At 44.9% G+C, this 15383-nt stretch overlaps 2 protein-coding genes across 15 annotated transcripts in view; both read left to right on the top strand.

Annotated features, from left to right (window-relative positions):
• The window catches only part of LOC130277649 (zinc finger protein 569-like), a 614204-nt gene that overhangs the window by 430753 nt on the left and 168068 nt on the right, over positions 1 to 15383 (top strand). For all 14 annotated transcript variants that reach the window (XM_056528628.1, XM_056528574.1, XM_056528592.1 and 11 more), the window contains 2 exons: positions 1255 to 1346; positions 1585 to 1702. In XM_056528628.1, the coding sequence (XP_056384603.1) occupies positions 1255 to 1346; positions 1585 to 1702 (210 nt within the window). The remainder of the gene's footprint in view (positions 1 to 1254; positions 1347 to 1584; positions 1703 to 15383) is intronic.
• LOC130288037 (gastrula zinc finger protein XlCGF17.1-like) lies at positions 7651 to 9655 on the top strand. The gene has a single exon (XM_056537402.1). The coding sequence runs from the start codon at positions 7700 to 7702 to the stop codon at positions 8744 to 8746; it is 1047 nt and encodes a 348-aa protein (XP_056393377.1). The 5' UTR covers positions 7651 to 7699; the 3' UTR covers positions 8747 to 9655.

Below are 15383 nucleotides of genomic sequence, written 5' to 3'. Positions count from 1 at the left end.
ATTATAATAATTATAATAATAATAATTATTATAATAATAATATATAATAATAATTATAATAATATATAATAGTAATTAATAATAGTAATAATAATAAATAACAATAATAATTATAATAAATAACAATAAAATAATTATAATAATAATAATAACAATAATAATTAATAATAATAATAACAATAATAATTAATAATAATAACAACAATAATAATTAATAACAATTAATAATAATAATTAATAACAATAAATAATAATAATAATTAATAACCATAAATAATAATAACAATAACAATAAATAATAATTATAATAATAATTAATTTTAATTATGATTAATTATAATAATAAATAATAATTATAAAAATAATAATAAAAATTATTTAATTATAATAATAAATAATCAATAATAATTATAAATAACAATTATTATAATAATTATAATTAATTATAATAATGAATAATCATTAATAATAATAGTAATAATAATAATAAATAATCATTCCTTTATTTATATATCGCTGACATATTCCGCAGCTCTTCCCGAAGCTTGTTGTCCTCACTTGTTGTCCTCACTTGTTGTCCTCACTTGTTGTCCTCACTTGTTGTCCTCACTTGTTGTCCTCACTTGTTGTCCTCACTTGTTGTCCTCACTTGTTGTCCTCACTTGTCCCTGTGGGACTTACAATATAAATTCCACGTGAACCTATCGGTATGTTCTGGATTGTGGGAGGAGAAGGAACGATTTCCCTCTTCGTACGCCGAACCCTTGTGCCACCATGTATGGAATAGAAGATGGGGGAGGAGTCTCTGTCGTTATTAATTCTTTCCCAGAAGACGAGCAGCTGGGACTCCTCTGCTGCAGCCTAAAGAGATGTATACGGTCGCTCCGTCTGTATACTGTCCTGGTATTACAGATATTTTAGATCCTCTGCCGACACTTCAGGGTTTCCCATTCCGCGTAATTGTTTTGTCTAATAGAAGATGGAGGCCTCCACCACATCCCTGCTCTGGACATGTAGAATTCAGTAATAAGATTTTCTACACCAGACGAACTGTCTCCTCCCCCTGCTGGAGTCCCTGTAAGGACCGGCAGCTCGGGGGTGGGGATCTGAGGGTCTGATTGGATTATCTGATGATGTATCAGAAAGTGGGTGAGGAGCAGAACATTGTTATCGAGGCCTGATAAATATATATATATATATATATAGATGGATATACAGGAGGTGATGTATTCATTCCCTGTGTGTTCCCTACAGATGGAGTCATTGATAGAAATCCACCCGAGAGGTGTCCCCGCCCTCTGTATTCCCAGGACTGTCCAGAGGGAAATGTCCCAGAGAAGCATCAGGTAGATGAGGCTGAAGTCTCTAAAATATAAACATAATGGGGGAGATTTATCACAACGTGTCCAGAGGAGAAGTTGCTGAGATGCCCATAGCAACCAATCAGATCGCTTCTTTCATTTTCCAGAAGCCTTGTGTTAAAACAAAGAAGCGATCTGATTGGTTGCTATGGGCATCTCAGCAACTTCTCCTCTGATGTGATTAAACCCGAGATCATTTTACATTATTTTCTTGTTTGTTTAGGGTGAAGATCTGATGGATATAAAGGTTAAAGAAGAACCAGAAGAGGAGACGGATTTCTGGGCCGATCACCCGTGTATGAGGGAAGTGAAGGAGGAAATTCCAGGAGGTGTTATCCCAGGTATGTAATAATTCCAGGAGGTGTTACCCAAGGTATGGAATCATTCCAGGAGGTGTTTTCCCAGGTATGTAATAATTCCAGGAGGTGTTACCCCAGGTATGTAATAATTCCAGGAGGTGTTGTCCCAGGTATGTAGTAATGGATTACAGAGGGAATTCAGAGGTTTCTTCAGGGGAGGCTCCACCTTAGATCTACATGACATTAACCCTTCAGGCCCCAGTGATCCCAGCAGACACCAGTTCCCTCGTCTTTGGGGGAGATTTATCAAAACCTGTGCAAAGAAATCAGATTGCTGCTTTCATTTTGCAGAGGCCTTTTTAAAAATGAAAGAAGTGGGGGGGCGTGGCCTGGACACACATGGTGGAGGACGCTTGATCAGTGAGCTCCGTCTGTCTACAGCCCTACATCGGCACTAACCGGCTATTTCCTACTCTAATTAACAAAGCAAAGACAGGGAAGAAAAGCCCACTCAAGCTCACCCAATTCTTCCCTGCTGCGGACTCGCAAGATGGCGCCGGCGGCCTGCCCAGGCTTGTGGCGGCTCCCCAGCATCCGGGAGTGCTCGTTCACCCGGAGGGTTCCTCTCTCAGAGTTCTGCTGGCTCGGTACATGCGGACTCGCCTCCACACTAGACACCGGCCTCGCCAACGGACTTACCTCCCAGCTGCACTACATGGGTCCTCGTCTCCGGGTGCATCCCCGGCCCTCACGGAGGCGGCTCTACTCGCTGTGGCTGCGGACCTCCCCTCCACCATCAGGAGTGAAATAAGATCAGCGGTATCCAGCATCCAGCAAGAGTTGCACTCGCTTGGGACTCGTACTTCACATGTTGGGCGAACTCACCTCTGCTCATAACACGATGGTGGACAGAGTCAATGCCCTGGAAGATGAAGTGGCCGCGCTCAAAGCCAAACTTGCCGACATGGAGGACCCTTCCAGGAGGAACAACCTCCGGATTCGAGGTATCTCGGAGGACACTAAAACGGAGGACCTCGTGGGGTTCCTCCTTCCCTCGGCGTCCATGCAGGACCTGTTGCTAGATAGGGTGCATCGCCTCCCTAAACCGAAGTCGATCCCTGTTTCTTCCCCTCAGGATGTGAGGGTGCACTTCTTTCATAGTAAAGAAAAGATTGGCCTGGCTGCTCGTCACCCCTCAAGATTAACGGATCGGTTTTCCTGTTTATCCATCTTTGCAGACCTGTCTGCCGCCACTCTTGCCCGCCGCCGGGACTTCACCAAAGGTACCTCTCTCCTGCGGGCTCATGGAATCCCATACAAGTGGGGCTTCCCGACCAAGGTTATTGCTACCCATGAAGGCTCCAAGCTTGTTGCATCTACACCAGAGGCCTTACTCGATCTGTCATGCCTGGAATCTCTCCCCCTGCCTTCCCCAGCGGACGGTGAACCCTCCACTCTCCCATCTCGGAAGCTGTCTAATGACTGGACTGTGGTACAGTGTGGAAAACGTAAATCTGCCTCATGTTATTTCCATGTAGGATCTTACTGTGATTTGCCGGATAGGCACACGTTATAATATGGTTCTGTTCTCTTTTTCCATATTCCCCAGATGGTGGCTCTCTCCAGGGGTCACTATGGTTGTTCTGTGTATGTCTAGTAGTGCTGGGCGGTATATCGGTTCATACCGAATACCGAAATTTTTGTGCTGCACGATATGAATTTTTCCCATACCGCAATACCGGTTGGGCCCCTCCCCTTCGGGAATGAATGAATTATCACCACATCGGGGAACTACTAATCATATGTGACCCGCGAGTGCTGTTCTGCTTAATTATCAGCCCAGCGCTGCACTGTCCCCATCAGGGTAAATACTCATGTCACCCGCAAACGCTGCCCTCCTCATCCTCCTGTTTGTTGCAGCCGCCGGCGCTGACACTCTATACTGTGCGGTATCCCTATGCCCAGGCTACAAAAGATAAACAAAATAAACTTCTACTCACCTTCCCTGTTGGTCCGGACCTGCTAGGGAACGTCGGAGAGCCGTCAGCCTATCACCGGCCGCAGCGATGTTCCGCCTCGGCCGGTGATAGGTTGAGCGCACTGTCATGTAAGAAGCCGTCTCGCCTCCTTGTGGTGGCCGATTTAAACGCAACTTTGTGGCCGTCTATGGACTCCACCTCCTCGGTGCACTGCCCTGAACCTACCCCCATTTTTAACATGATGTCCCGCAGAGCATTGTTTGACGTTTGGAGGGTCCATCACCCTAGCAGTGAAGATTTCAAATTTTTTTTCTCAACCCCACTCGGTCTACACCAGAATAGATTTTTTTCCTAGTTAGAAAGTCCCTAATTGACTCAGTTTCCAAATCCATACCATCTCCTGGTCGGACCACACCCCCATTTCGGTTACGTTTCAGGAAACCTTCTCCCCACCGCGAGCTTCGCTGTGGCGTGCTAGCCCATATGTCCTTCAGCATCCTACCTTTAAAGCCACCATTAAAGGGGTGATCCTCAGTCAAACCGCCCACCACAGGCGGCAGACAAGAGAGAAGAGACTAGCTATGCAATTGGAGCTCGCAGAACTACATAGACAAAACCAATTGGCCTTCTCATCTGCCACTGCATCACGCATAGCCGCACTGTCCGCTGACTTACACGCACTAGACCTTTTTAAATTTGACCTAGCGCTCAGGCGTCTCAAACTAAACTCTTACTGGCACGCAAATAAACCTGGAAGGGTGCTAGCTAGGCATGTTAAAACTCAAGAGGCTAGGAGCCGCATAGCCTATGTCATTTGCCAGATGGCTCCAAGGCCTTTGACCCCCCAGGGCATAGCCAATGCATTTGCTGCCTACTACAAGTCCTTGTACAATCTCTCCCACTCTGCCCACTCCTATCTCTATATCTGAGTTTCTTGACTCTGTCTCTCTGCCTACACTTTCCTCTGAAGCTATGGACTCTCTTACCCTCCCTTTCTCCCTTCTAGAGGTGCTCAATGCGATCGGGGCGTTGAAGGGTGCTAAATCCCCGGGCCCAGATGGCCTAGTGAATGAGTTTTACAAACTACATGCACCCCTTATTGCTCCCCAACTTACCATTCTTTTTAATCATATAGCCAGCTCTGGCATTATCCCGGCTGAGATGTTGGATGCAACAATTGTAACGCTCCCCAAGCACGGTAAGCCTCCTAGTGAGCCCCCCAATTTTCGCCCAATCTCTTTGTTAAACACAGACGTTAAACTATATTCTAAATTATGGGCCGCCCGCATAGCTAACATACTCCCGTCGTTGATACATGGCGACCAAGTGGGTTTTGTGCAAGGCCGTCAGGCCTCTGATGGCACCAGGAGAATTCTAAATGTCCTTGAGGCTTCCCACTTGAGTCAAACGCCTTCTCTGCTCCTTTCCCTGGATACGGAGAAGGGCGTTCAACCGGGTGCACTGGGGGTACCTGCGGGCGGTCCTAGCTAAATTTGGTTCCCCTCCCCCTATTATTTTGGCCTTAATGGCTCTAACGTCCCCTTCAGCCAGAGTTTCCACCTCGGGTGCACTGTCCTCACCTTTCCATATTTCAAACGGAACCAGTCAGGGTTGCCCCGTCTCTCCCGTTCTCTTTACCCTAGTGATGGAGCCATTTGCTGAACACATTAGGTGCCACCCGTCTATAATGGGAATACTGGTTGGAGGGGATGAACACGCCGATGACGTCCTGATCGGTATTGGACCTTATTGACATCTTCAGTGCTGCTAGCTTTTACAAACTCAACATCTCCAAATCTACTTCTCTCCCCTTGCAACTAGAGCAGGGGGATATCCAGACCCTTTCGCATAGATATCCCTTCAGATGGGCTACCATGGGAATTACTTATCTAGGTATTTTCCTCACCCCCTCGCCTTCCACTCTAATTTCCTCTAATCTGTCTTCACTCACCACTCAGCTTTCCCGGGACATTAAACAATTCTCTCAATTCTCTGTCTCATGGTTTGGGCGCATAGCCATAGTCCAAATGTTTCTCCTGCCTTGCATTCTGTATATGTTCCATACTCTACCCATTAAGTTTCCGCTAACTTCCATTAAAAGGCTTCAGTCGCTAGGAGATATGTGTTCAGGGGTCCCTATTGCCATTTGACACTATTAGATCCAAGTTCCTGATTTCAGCACACGACTTTTACAAATACCTCCAGTTACGTCACTTCTTATCCTATCACACTTGGCCGACGACAGGGGGAGACCAGCTATACAACACATATTTTACTAAGCACATTGGCTCTAGAGAAGGAGTATCTGCCTCCTACCGAGCTTTACAACACCTGTTAACCCCTGAGGTGCTTCCCTTTAAAGCTTCTTGGGAACGGGATCTAGGTATTACTATCAGTGAGGATCAGTGGTCGTCCATATATTCCCTTCCCTTAAAACTCTCCAAATGTACTACTCATGTGGAATCGTCACGGAAATTACTGTACAGATGGTACTACACACCTGAACGTTTGTCTCACATCTATGCAACTGCTAACTCCACGTGTTGGAGATGTGGTGCCCAAACGGGACCTTCCTTCCTGTCTGGTGGTCATGTTCCAAAATTACCCCATTTTGGTGCTCTGTTTTCGACCTTCTCTCCAGGATCTTACTTCACCACTTACTAAGAGATCCAGACATGGCTTTACTTTCACTCCGGCTTCAGGACCTACCTGCAGACTGCCGCACCATCATCTTTCACGTGCTTACTTCTGCACGCACACTTATTGCTGCTCTGTGGAAATCTCAGGATGTTCCGGACATCTCGGCTTAGTGGCCAAAGTTATCTTTTCATGCTCTATGGAGAGACTCGTAGCTAACCGCACAGGGAGAGAACTGGCTGCATTCTGGCTTCAGTGGGTCCTCATGACCCGCACTAACTTACATCCATAAGTTGGACATTTCTTTACGGTTCTGATTTGCCTAGCTTACATCCTCAAATTGCTTATCAGTTGCTTGTCAAGTCGTGTACATGTATGAGCTTGATATGATGACGTACGATGATTAATGGTGTACTTCTGGATTTTCTTTCCTTTTTATTCTTTTATTTTCCCCTCCTTTGTTTACTCCTTTGCTTTTATCTTTGTATACTTTCATGTTATTTTGTCTTGGGGCATTGCTATGCCTGTTTCTGTTCACTCATATTTTGTACTCCAATAAAAAGACTTTGGATTAAAAAAACAAATACAAAATGAAAGCAGCGATCTGATTGGTTGCTATGGGCAATTCAGCAACTTTTCCTCTGGACAGGTTTTGATAAATCTTCCCGATTTGTGTCTAAGCGAAACAGAAAGGGGAGACCCCAGGGGGCCAAAGAGCCTCCAAAAGTGAGATCACTGAGCAGTGGAGAACATCACCTGATCAGATGGATCCAGATCTCTGTGGCCCTGTGCTGATGGGGGGAGGAAGGTATAATTGGGCACAAGCAGGTGTGAACAGTCCTGTAGTGTAGGGGGTGTGATGGTTGGGTGAGGGGAGACATCTAAATTACAGCTTATTATGGTTCTCAGTTCTGGTTATAGAAGTTGGGGCCAATGTTACCTCCTCCTCCTCCCTGTACAATGACCTCTGCACAGGTCACAGAGCATGCCCAGAAAAGGAGTCACTAGGGTCTCCTCCAGTCTATTGTTTCCTATGATCATGGGGAGGGGGCACATAGTCAGTGCCTGGAGTGACCCCTAAAAGAAGGAAACTATAAAAGAGGGGGAATCATCTCCTCTGTATTCTCTTCTGGGGTCAGGTGACCATATAATCTATAAAGGGAGGGGGGGATCATCTCCTCTGTATTCTCTCCTGTGGTCAGGTGACTATATAAACTATAAAGGGGGGGTCATCTCCTCTCCTCTGTGGTCAGGTGACCATATATACTATAAAGGGGGATCATCTCCTCTCCTCTGTATTCTCTTCTGGGGTCAGGTGACCATCAAAACTTCATGTGTGTTTCCAACCTAATAATATTTTATACATTTCCCTTAATCTATTTTTATCCCAACAAGAAATCCCAGAAAGAACATAGAAGACGTCATGTTATCTGTGAGTGATAAAGGAGAAGATGGAGAGATCATGGAGTGCTCCTCAGGACAAGATGGAGAGATCATGGAGCGCTCCTCAGGACAAGATGGAGAGATCATGGAGCGCTCCTCAGGAGAAGATGGAGAGATCATGGAGCGCTCCTCAGGAGAAGATGGAGAGATCATGGAGCGCTCCTCAGGAGAAGACCTCCTTACCCCTAATGTCCATCCAGATCTATCCTATAATAATCCACCTGATCATGAGGAACCTTCTCCTGACCAACCACACATTATTACACACAGAAAGATGGTGTATGTGTGTTCAGAATGTGGACAATGCTGTTTAAGACAATCACATCTTACTATACATGAGAGAATTCATACAGGAGAGAAGCCATATTTATGTTCAGAATGTGGGAAATGTTTCATACGTAAATCAGATCTTGTTATACATGATAGAATTCACACACCAGAGAAGCCGTATTCATGCTCTGAATGTGGGAAATGCTTTAAACATAAATCACTTCTTGTGTTACATGAGAGGATTCACACAGGAGAGAAACCGTATTCATGTTCAGAATGTGAAAAATGTTTTACATGTAAATCGCATCTTGTTAGACATGAGAGAACTCACACAGGAGAGAAGCCATATTCCTGTTCAGAATGTGGGAGATGCTTCAAACGTAAATCAATTCTTGTTATACATGAAAGAACTCACACAGGAGAGAAGCCGTATTCATGTTCAGAATGTGGGAAATGTTTTACAAGTAAAACCCTTCTTGTCATACATGAGAAAATCCACACAGGAGAGAAACCGTTTTCATGCTCAGAATGTGGCAAGTGTTATGCAAAGAAATCACATCTTGTTGTACACGAGAGAAGTCACACAGGAGAGAAGCCGTATTCATGTGAAGAATGTGGGAAATGTTTTACAAGTAAATCAAATCTTGTTAAACATGAGAAAATTCACACAGGAAAGAAGCTGTTTTCTTATAGAGAAGGAGTTTTTATCAATAAATCACAACTTTCTGGACATGAGAGAAATCACACGGGAAACTGATAATAAATAATATAATATAATATGGAGAATGGAAATATGAGATCTCAGGTAACGTAGCAAAATTCAATGTTTCAGTTTTGATGATTAATTAACAATAGAATAAACTTCATAATGAAACATAAACAAGAACTATCATTAATAAAGATATTACACAGATCCCTGAGGTCCCCACTGATAAGACCTCGCTCTGACTATTCTCCATTGTTGTCTGTCCCTCAGTCCCTGACTAATCCATTCTACAATATGGGATCCGAGCTCAATGACTGCAGATTATTGATAATTATTTTATTTGGACAGTGTCAAAATTCTTACTAAAATCTAGATAAACGATATCTACTGCACCTCCACCATCTATTATTTTAGTCACTCTAAAATCTCTAAGATTAGTCACATGATCTCCCTGACCTTAACCCATGTTGTTCTTCATTCTGCAATCCATGGGATTTTAGATATTCCACATTCCTCTCCTTTAGTAGGGTTTCCATTAATTTCCCCACAATTGATGTCAGACTTACTTACCTATAGTCGCCTGATTCCTCTCTACTACCTTGTGAATGGGGACATCTGGTAATTTCTAATCTTCTAGGACGACTCCTGTTACCAGTGATTGGTTAAAGGGGTACTCTGCCCCTAAACATCTAATCCCCTACCCAAAGGCAATCACGAGACCCCACACTGACTGGTGATCACGAGATCCCAAGCTTTCACCTTCAGTTATATCAAATACCAAATCCCCATTTGTGAATACTGAATCTAATATGGCCTCCTTCCGGGTCGGCTCCTCAACCACTTGTTGTAAAGATAATCCCAGTAGGGAATCTAGAATCTCTGCTCTCTGGGCAGAACTAAATATTTTGGTCTTCCAGTTCACATCAGGAAGATTGAAGGGGTACTCCGGAACGCTTGGAGCAGGCGGCGGGGGTCGTGGCGTCATGGTCACGCCACCTTGTGACATCACGACACGCCCCCATCAATGCAAGTCTATGGGAGGGGGTGTGGCGAGACTTGCATTGAGGGGGCGTGGTGTGACTTCATAAGGGGCATGACCGTGACATCACGACCCCTGCCGCCCGCACCCAGCATTCTAAATGAATGCCTGGTGCTGTAAAGAGATCGTGGGGGTCCCAGCAGCCGGACCCTCGCGATCAGACATCTTATCCCCTATCCTTTGCATAGGGGATAAGATGTCTAGGGGTGGAGTACCCCGTTAAATTCTCCCATAATGATAACTTCCCCTTTTAATGTAATTTTAGCTATTTCCTCCACTAGTAGATCATATAATTACTTTACTTGGCCAGTGGTCTATATATTACACCTACACGAGTTACTATATGATTACCAAACTGCAACATAACCCAAACTGACTCTATGTTGGTCTCACTAACTTGTATTAGGTTAGATTTTATGCTATCTTTCACATACAGGGCCATCCCTGCCCCTTTTTGCCTTCTCTGTCTTTCCTATATAAAGAGTACCCTGGTATTGATATATCCCAGTCATTACTCTCATTGAACCATGTCTCAGTAACAGCCACTAAATGTCCTTGAGAGAAAGGTTCAAACCATCTTTCTTGTATCTTTCCTTCTATTCCAAATAGAGATATCATGAGACACCAAGCCAAACCCTTGCACCTGACACCATTAACCAAGCCAAAAGTTGTATTCCCTAATGGGTATCTGCCTATCATTCTAAATGTTATGCACCAGCTGAACTGCAGAGAATGGAACAGTGGATGCAACCTTCTGTAAATCATTACCAAAAGCTTTCTTCACCTCTGACACCTCATTGCAAGCCAGGTCATTTGTTCCTTCATGGACAAGAACATCCACTTCCCCTTCCGGCTTTGCTTGCTTAACAATATTAAAAATATGTATCTTCTGCAAGCAGTATCACCAGGGACACCTCTCACAAAACCATTTAGTTACTTTCCATGAGTATTTCTTAAAACAAGGATTTTGTAAGGATAAAAAGTTTTGGCCTTTGTGGACTCTGGGTCTGTTTTTCACTTGGCTAGCTGGCTGGGTGTATCTATGTTGAAACTGACCACCCCTATATGGGTCATTGACTACTTCTCTGGCGGAGGGGGTTTATTTTACACTATGTAGAGGTTCTATACATTCTTAATTTTGGAAAGATGGAGTTTTGTGACCCTTTTATCGGCTATAGAGAAGTCAACATGATCATGGTTAAAGGGGTTATCCAGGAATAGGAAAACAGAGCTAATTCCTTTAAAAAACCGCTCCCTGTCCGTCTCCAGGTTGAGTGCCGTTCTGCAGCTCCATTTCATTGGAGTAAATGGAGCAAAGTTGTAATACCGCACCCAACCTGGGGACCTACGTAGAGCTGTTTTGTAAAGAAATTAGCTCAGTTTTTTTTTTTTATTCCTAGATAACCCCTTTAAAAGGCTACTTCGGGGGAACTGAACCAGACACTTATCCGAAAACGAAAAAAAAAAAAATTCTCAAATCAACTGGTGCCAACTTATCAGCTGCTGTATGCTCTACAGGAAGTTGTGTAGTTCTTTCCAGTCTGACCACAGTGCTCTCTATTGACACCTCTGTCTGTCTCAGGAACTGTCCAGAGTAGGAGCAAATTTCCATAGCAAACCTCTCCTGCTCTGGTCTGTTCCTGACATGGACAGAGGTGTCAGCAGAGAGCACTGTGGTCAGACTGGAAAGAACTACACAACTTCCTGTGGAGCATACTGAAGCTGATAAGTATTGGAAGGGTTAAGATTTTTATATAGAAGTAATTTACAAATCTGTAGAACATTCTGGCACCAGCTGATTTGAAAACGTTTGTTTTCTATCGGAGTACCCCTTTAACAGCGCTTTTACTTTCTGTGTTTCCCCAATTATTACAGAAAATGTAAATTAATTTCTCATTTGTTGCTAAGCGCTTTAACGATAAGACCAAGAAGGGGTTAAAAGAAATGTTTCCTTTTTTTTTGTTATCATGGAATTTTCCAAGTGCTCCAGAAATTGTATATTTTTTCGTGAGTTGAAACCGGATCGGTGAAGGGGTCTCCCAAGAAATCGCTTTTCTAAATGTAAAAAATTTTATTCAAAAAAAATTATACAGAATTCTTCCTTTTGGGAATTGCTTGTTACAAATTGATAACAAAATATTTTCATAGTGATAAACACATTTAAAAAAAATGACAAAAGATGTGATTGGCCCACAAAACACGAGAATTGGGGGATAGGGTAACAGGTGAGTAACCTAGTACTAGCCAATACTAGTCTATAACTAACAATAAGTGTGGACAGGGAGGGATGTGGAGACCACCTGGATATTGTTTGGGGATACCAATGTACAATAACTACTCATGCTCCTTCTCCAACGCGTTTCACCCACTAGTTGATTTAGGGTTCATCAGGGGTAGAGGAGAGTTTAAGGTACATTAGGAATCACACCTCCAATTTATGGGATTGACAATATGCCGAGGGGTGTGTACAGACAAGGAAAGAAATATAGATAATAACACACAAAGAATGAGCTTGAGAACATCCAAGGTCCTATTAGGATGGTCAAGGACCTAGTAAAAAAAAATGTTTTCACCTGAGATTTCTGTGACCAGGAGGACAATCAATTGGACCCTAATAAAGGGGTACTCCGGCCCTGAGGCATCTTATCCCCTATCCAAAGGATAGGGGATAAGATGTCTCGCTGGGGACCCCGGCAATCTTGTATTCACCACCCACCGGGGGCTGCATGCCGTGGTGCCAGCTCACAAACAGCCGGGTGTCGACCACGGAGCCGGAGTATCGTGACGTCACGACTCAGCCCCCACGTGACGTCACTCCCGCTATGCAAGTCTACAGGAGGGGGGCGTGACGGCCACCACAACTCCGCCCCCATGTGACATCACCTCCCGCCCCCACTATGCAAGTCTACGGGAGGGGAGCATGACGGCCACCACAACTCCGCCCCCGTGTGACATCACCCCCGCTATGCAAGTCTACAGGAGGGGAGCATGACGGCTGCCACGACTCCGCCCCCATGTGACATCACCCCCGCTATGCAAGTCTACAGGAGGGGGGCGTGAAGGCCACCACCACTCCGCTCCCATGTGACGTCACCCCCCCCCCCCCGCCCCCGCTATGCAAGTCTACGGAAGGGGGCGTGACGGTCACCACGAGTGCACCCCTGTGTGATGTCACACACACCCCGCCATGCAAATCTATGGGAGGGGGCGTGACCCCTTTAACTGAAAGACCCACAAATGATAAGAGATGTTATACCGCGATGGGTACTGGACACTGTAGAATAAACTGTTTATGTATATACATGTATATATACTTATCAGTGATAAGGGAATCCTTCTGGAGCACTCCCCCAAGGAAATGCATGGAGTTTATGTTAGAAGGGCGGGGCCAGACTAATCTAGAACTTACAATTGTCATTATGGATAAATAATCATCATTAATGATGCAATATATAATAGTACTGTGGCCCAAGGAGGATAGGATAATGTAAATTCAACCCAAAGGGCACAAAGCAACAGGGTATAAACCTACGGATATAGAGGAAGGCACGACAGTGGTGAAAAGAACACAAATATAGATGGGAAAAATATATATGTATAACAAGAGAGAAACAAAAATATAGATAGAATATATATATATATATGTGTGTATTCCAATAGGGCATATTCCAGCATAATACAAGAAAGAAGAGACCAGATACAAATAAACTCTTAATGCAAATAACAACATGTAATGGGTTAACGAGACCGATAGTGAAGGCTCAAAGACAATAAGACTCCAGAGAAATGGGGAAAATGACAGCACAAAAAGATGAGGTGATAAATCAATGTCCCCTACCCCCTCTGAATGGACTCCCAGTCTTGTGATATCATTGATAGACTGGAGGTGTAGGTCCCCGGAGGGACCACAGGTGAACACCGGGCTAATGCATAAGTGCGTCCTCAAGTGCTTCAATCACTTGGAATCTAAGTGCCTGGGGTAGAGATGGGAGAACTTCCAGTAATTCGATTCATCACAAACTTCTCGGCTCGGCGGTTGATGACTTTATCTTGCATAAATTAGTTCAGCTTTCCGGTGCTCCGGTGGCTGGAGACTCTTTCCTAGGACTGTATCCACCTTTTCCAGCCCTGGAGCACCTGAAAGCTGAACTAATTTATGCAGGATAAAGTCACCAACCGCCGAGCCGAGAAGTTTGTGATGAATCGAATTACTGGAAGTTCGCTCATCTCTAGCCTGGGGGGTTTCCGGGTGAAAGTCATACATGTGTTTTGGAATTGGTTTATCCCTATGGTGCTTAAAGGGGTACTCCGGCGCTAAGACATCTTATCCCCTATCCAAAGCGTAGGAGATAAGATGCCTGATCGCGGGGGTCCCGCCACTGGGGACCCCCGTGATCTTGCACGCAGCACCCCGTTACCATCAGTTCCCGGAGCGTGTTCACTCTGGGTCTGATGACTGGCGATCACGGGGCCGGAGCATTGTGATGTCACGGCTCCGCCCCCATGTGACGTCAAACTCCGCCCCTCAATGCAAGCCTATGGGAGGGGGCGTGACAGCTGATGACTGCAGATCATGGGGACGGAGCATTGTGATGTCACGGCTCCGCCCCATGTGATGTCACGGCTCCGCCCCCTCAATGAAAGCCTATGGGAGGGGGCGTGACAGCTGATGACTGCAGATCACGGGGACGGAGCATTGTGATGTCACAGCTCCGCCCCCATGTGATGTCAAACTCCGCCCCTCAATGCAAGCCTATGGGTCACACCCCCTCCCATAGCTGTCACACCCCCTCCCATAGGCTTGCATTGAGGGAACGGAGCATAATGTCACACGGGGGCGGAGCCGTAACATCACAATACTCTGGCCCCGTGATCTGCAGTCATCAAACCCGGAGTGAACACGCTCTGGGGACTGATGGTAACGGGGTGCTGCGTGCAAGATCATGGGGGTCCCCTGCGATTAGGCATCTTATCCCCTATCCTTTGGATAGGGGATAGTATGTCTTAGTGCCGGAGTACCCCCTTTAATGTCCCCAATATGTTCCAGAATACGTCTCCTTAGTTCCCTAGAGGTCTTTTCTACGTATTTCAAGGGACAGGGACAAGAAGTCATGTAGATATCCATCCTTGACTTGCAGTTGGCATAGACCAATATATACTGGCATGCCTTGTATGTGCCACACCGGTGAGTTCCTTCTACTTTTCTATACGCCAAGTGTCCTTGGACTTGAGTGGCCTATCGTGGCTATGTACTAAGGCATCGCCCAAATTCCTTCCTCTCCTATCAGTGATGATTGGCCGTTCTTCCACCAGGTCGGTGCTTAAACTAGACCAATGGCGAGTGATGACCCCACGTACGTCCTCCATCATACATGGCAATTATCTGGGTAGGGGTCATTTTGGAAGTGTCCTTAAGGAGCTCGTGACAAGTGACCCATGTGATGGTAGCCATTCCTCAAAACCCGGATAGCCACGTTCCTTAAATCTAAGACGTAGCTTTTTAGCTTTTTTTATTTTTTATGTGTTTATCGCTATGAAAATATTTTGTTATCAATTTGTACGGAACTTTTTATATGGATATCAGTAAAAGTTCTATTTCATTATATCATTCGGTCTGTGTGTGGATGAATCCGTGGATCAGTATCGATA

Source organism: Hyla sarda, chromosome 1 (genome assembly GCF_029499605.1).
Source record: "Hyla sarda isolate aHylSar1 chromosome 1, aHylSar1.hap1, whole genome shotgun sequence".
Classification (NCBI taxonomy): Eukaryota; Metazoa; Chordata; class Amphibia; order Anura; family Hylidae; genus Hyla; species Hyla sarda.
Note: the sequence above shows the minus strand (reverse complement) of the source record. Positions and strands in the feature narration are given on the sequence as shown.

Excerpts from the sequence above, each read along its gene's own strand:
- LOC130288037 (XM_056537402.1), top strand. The coding sequence starts at position 7,700 with ATGTTATCTGTGAGTGATAAAGGAGAAGATGGAGAGATCATGGAGTGC.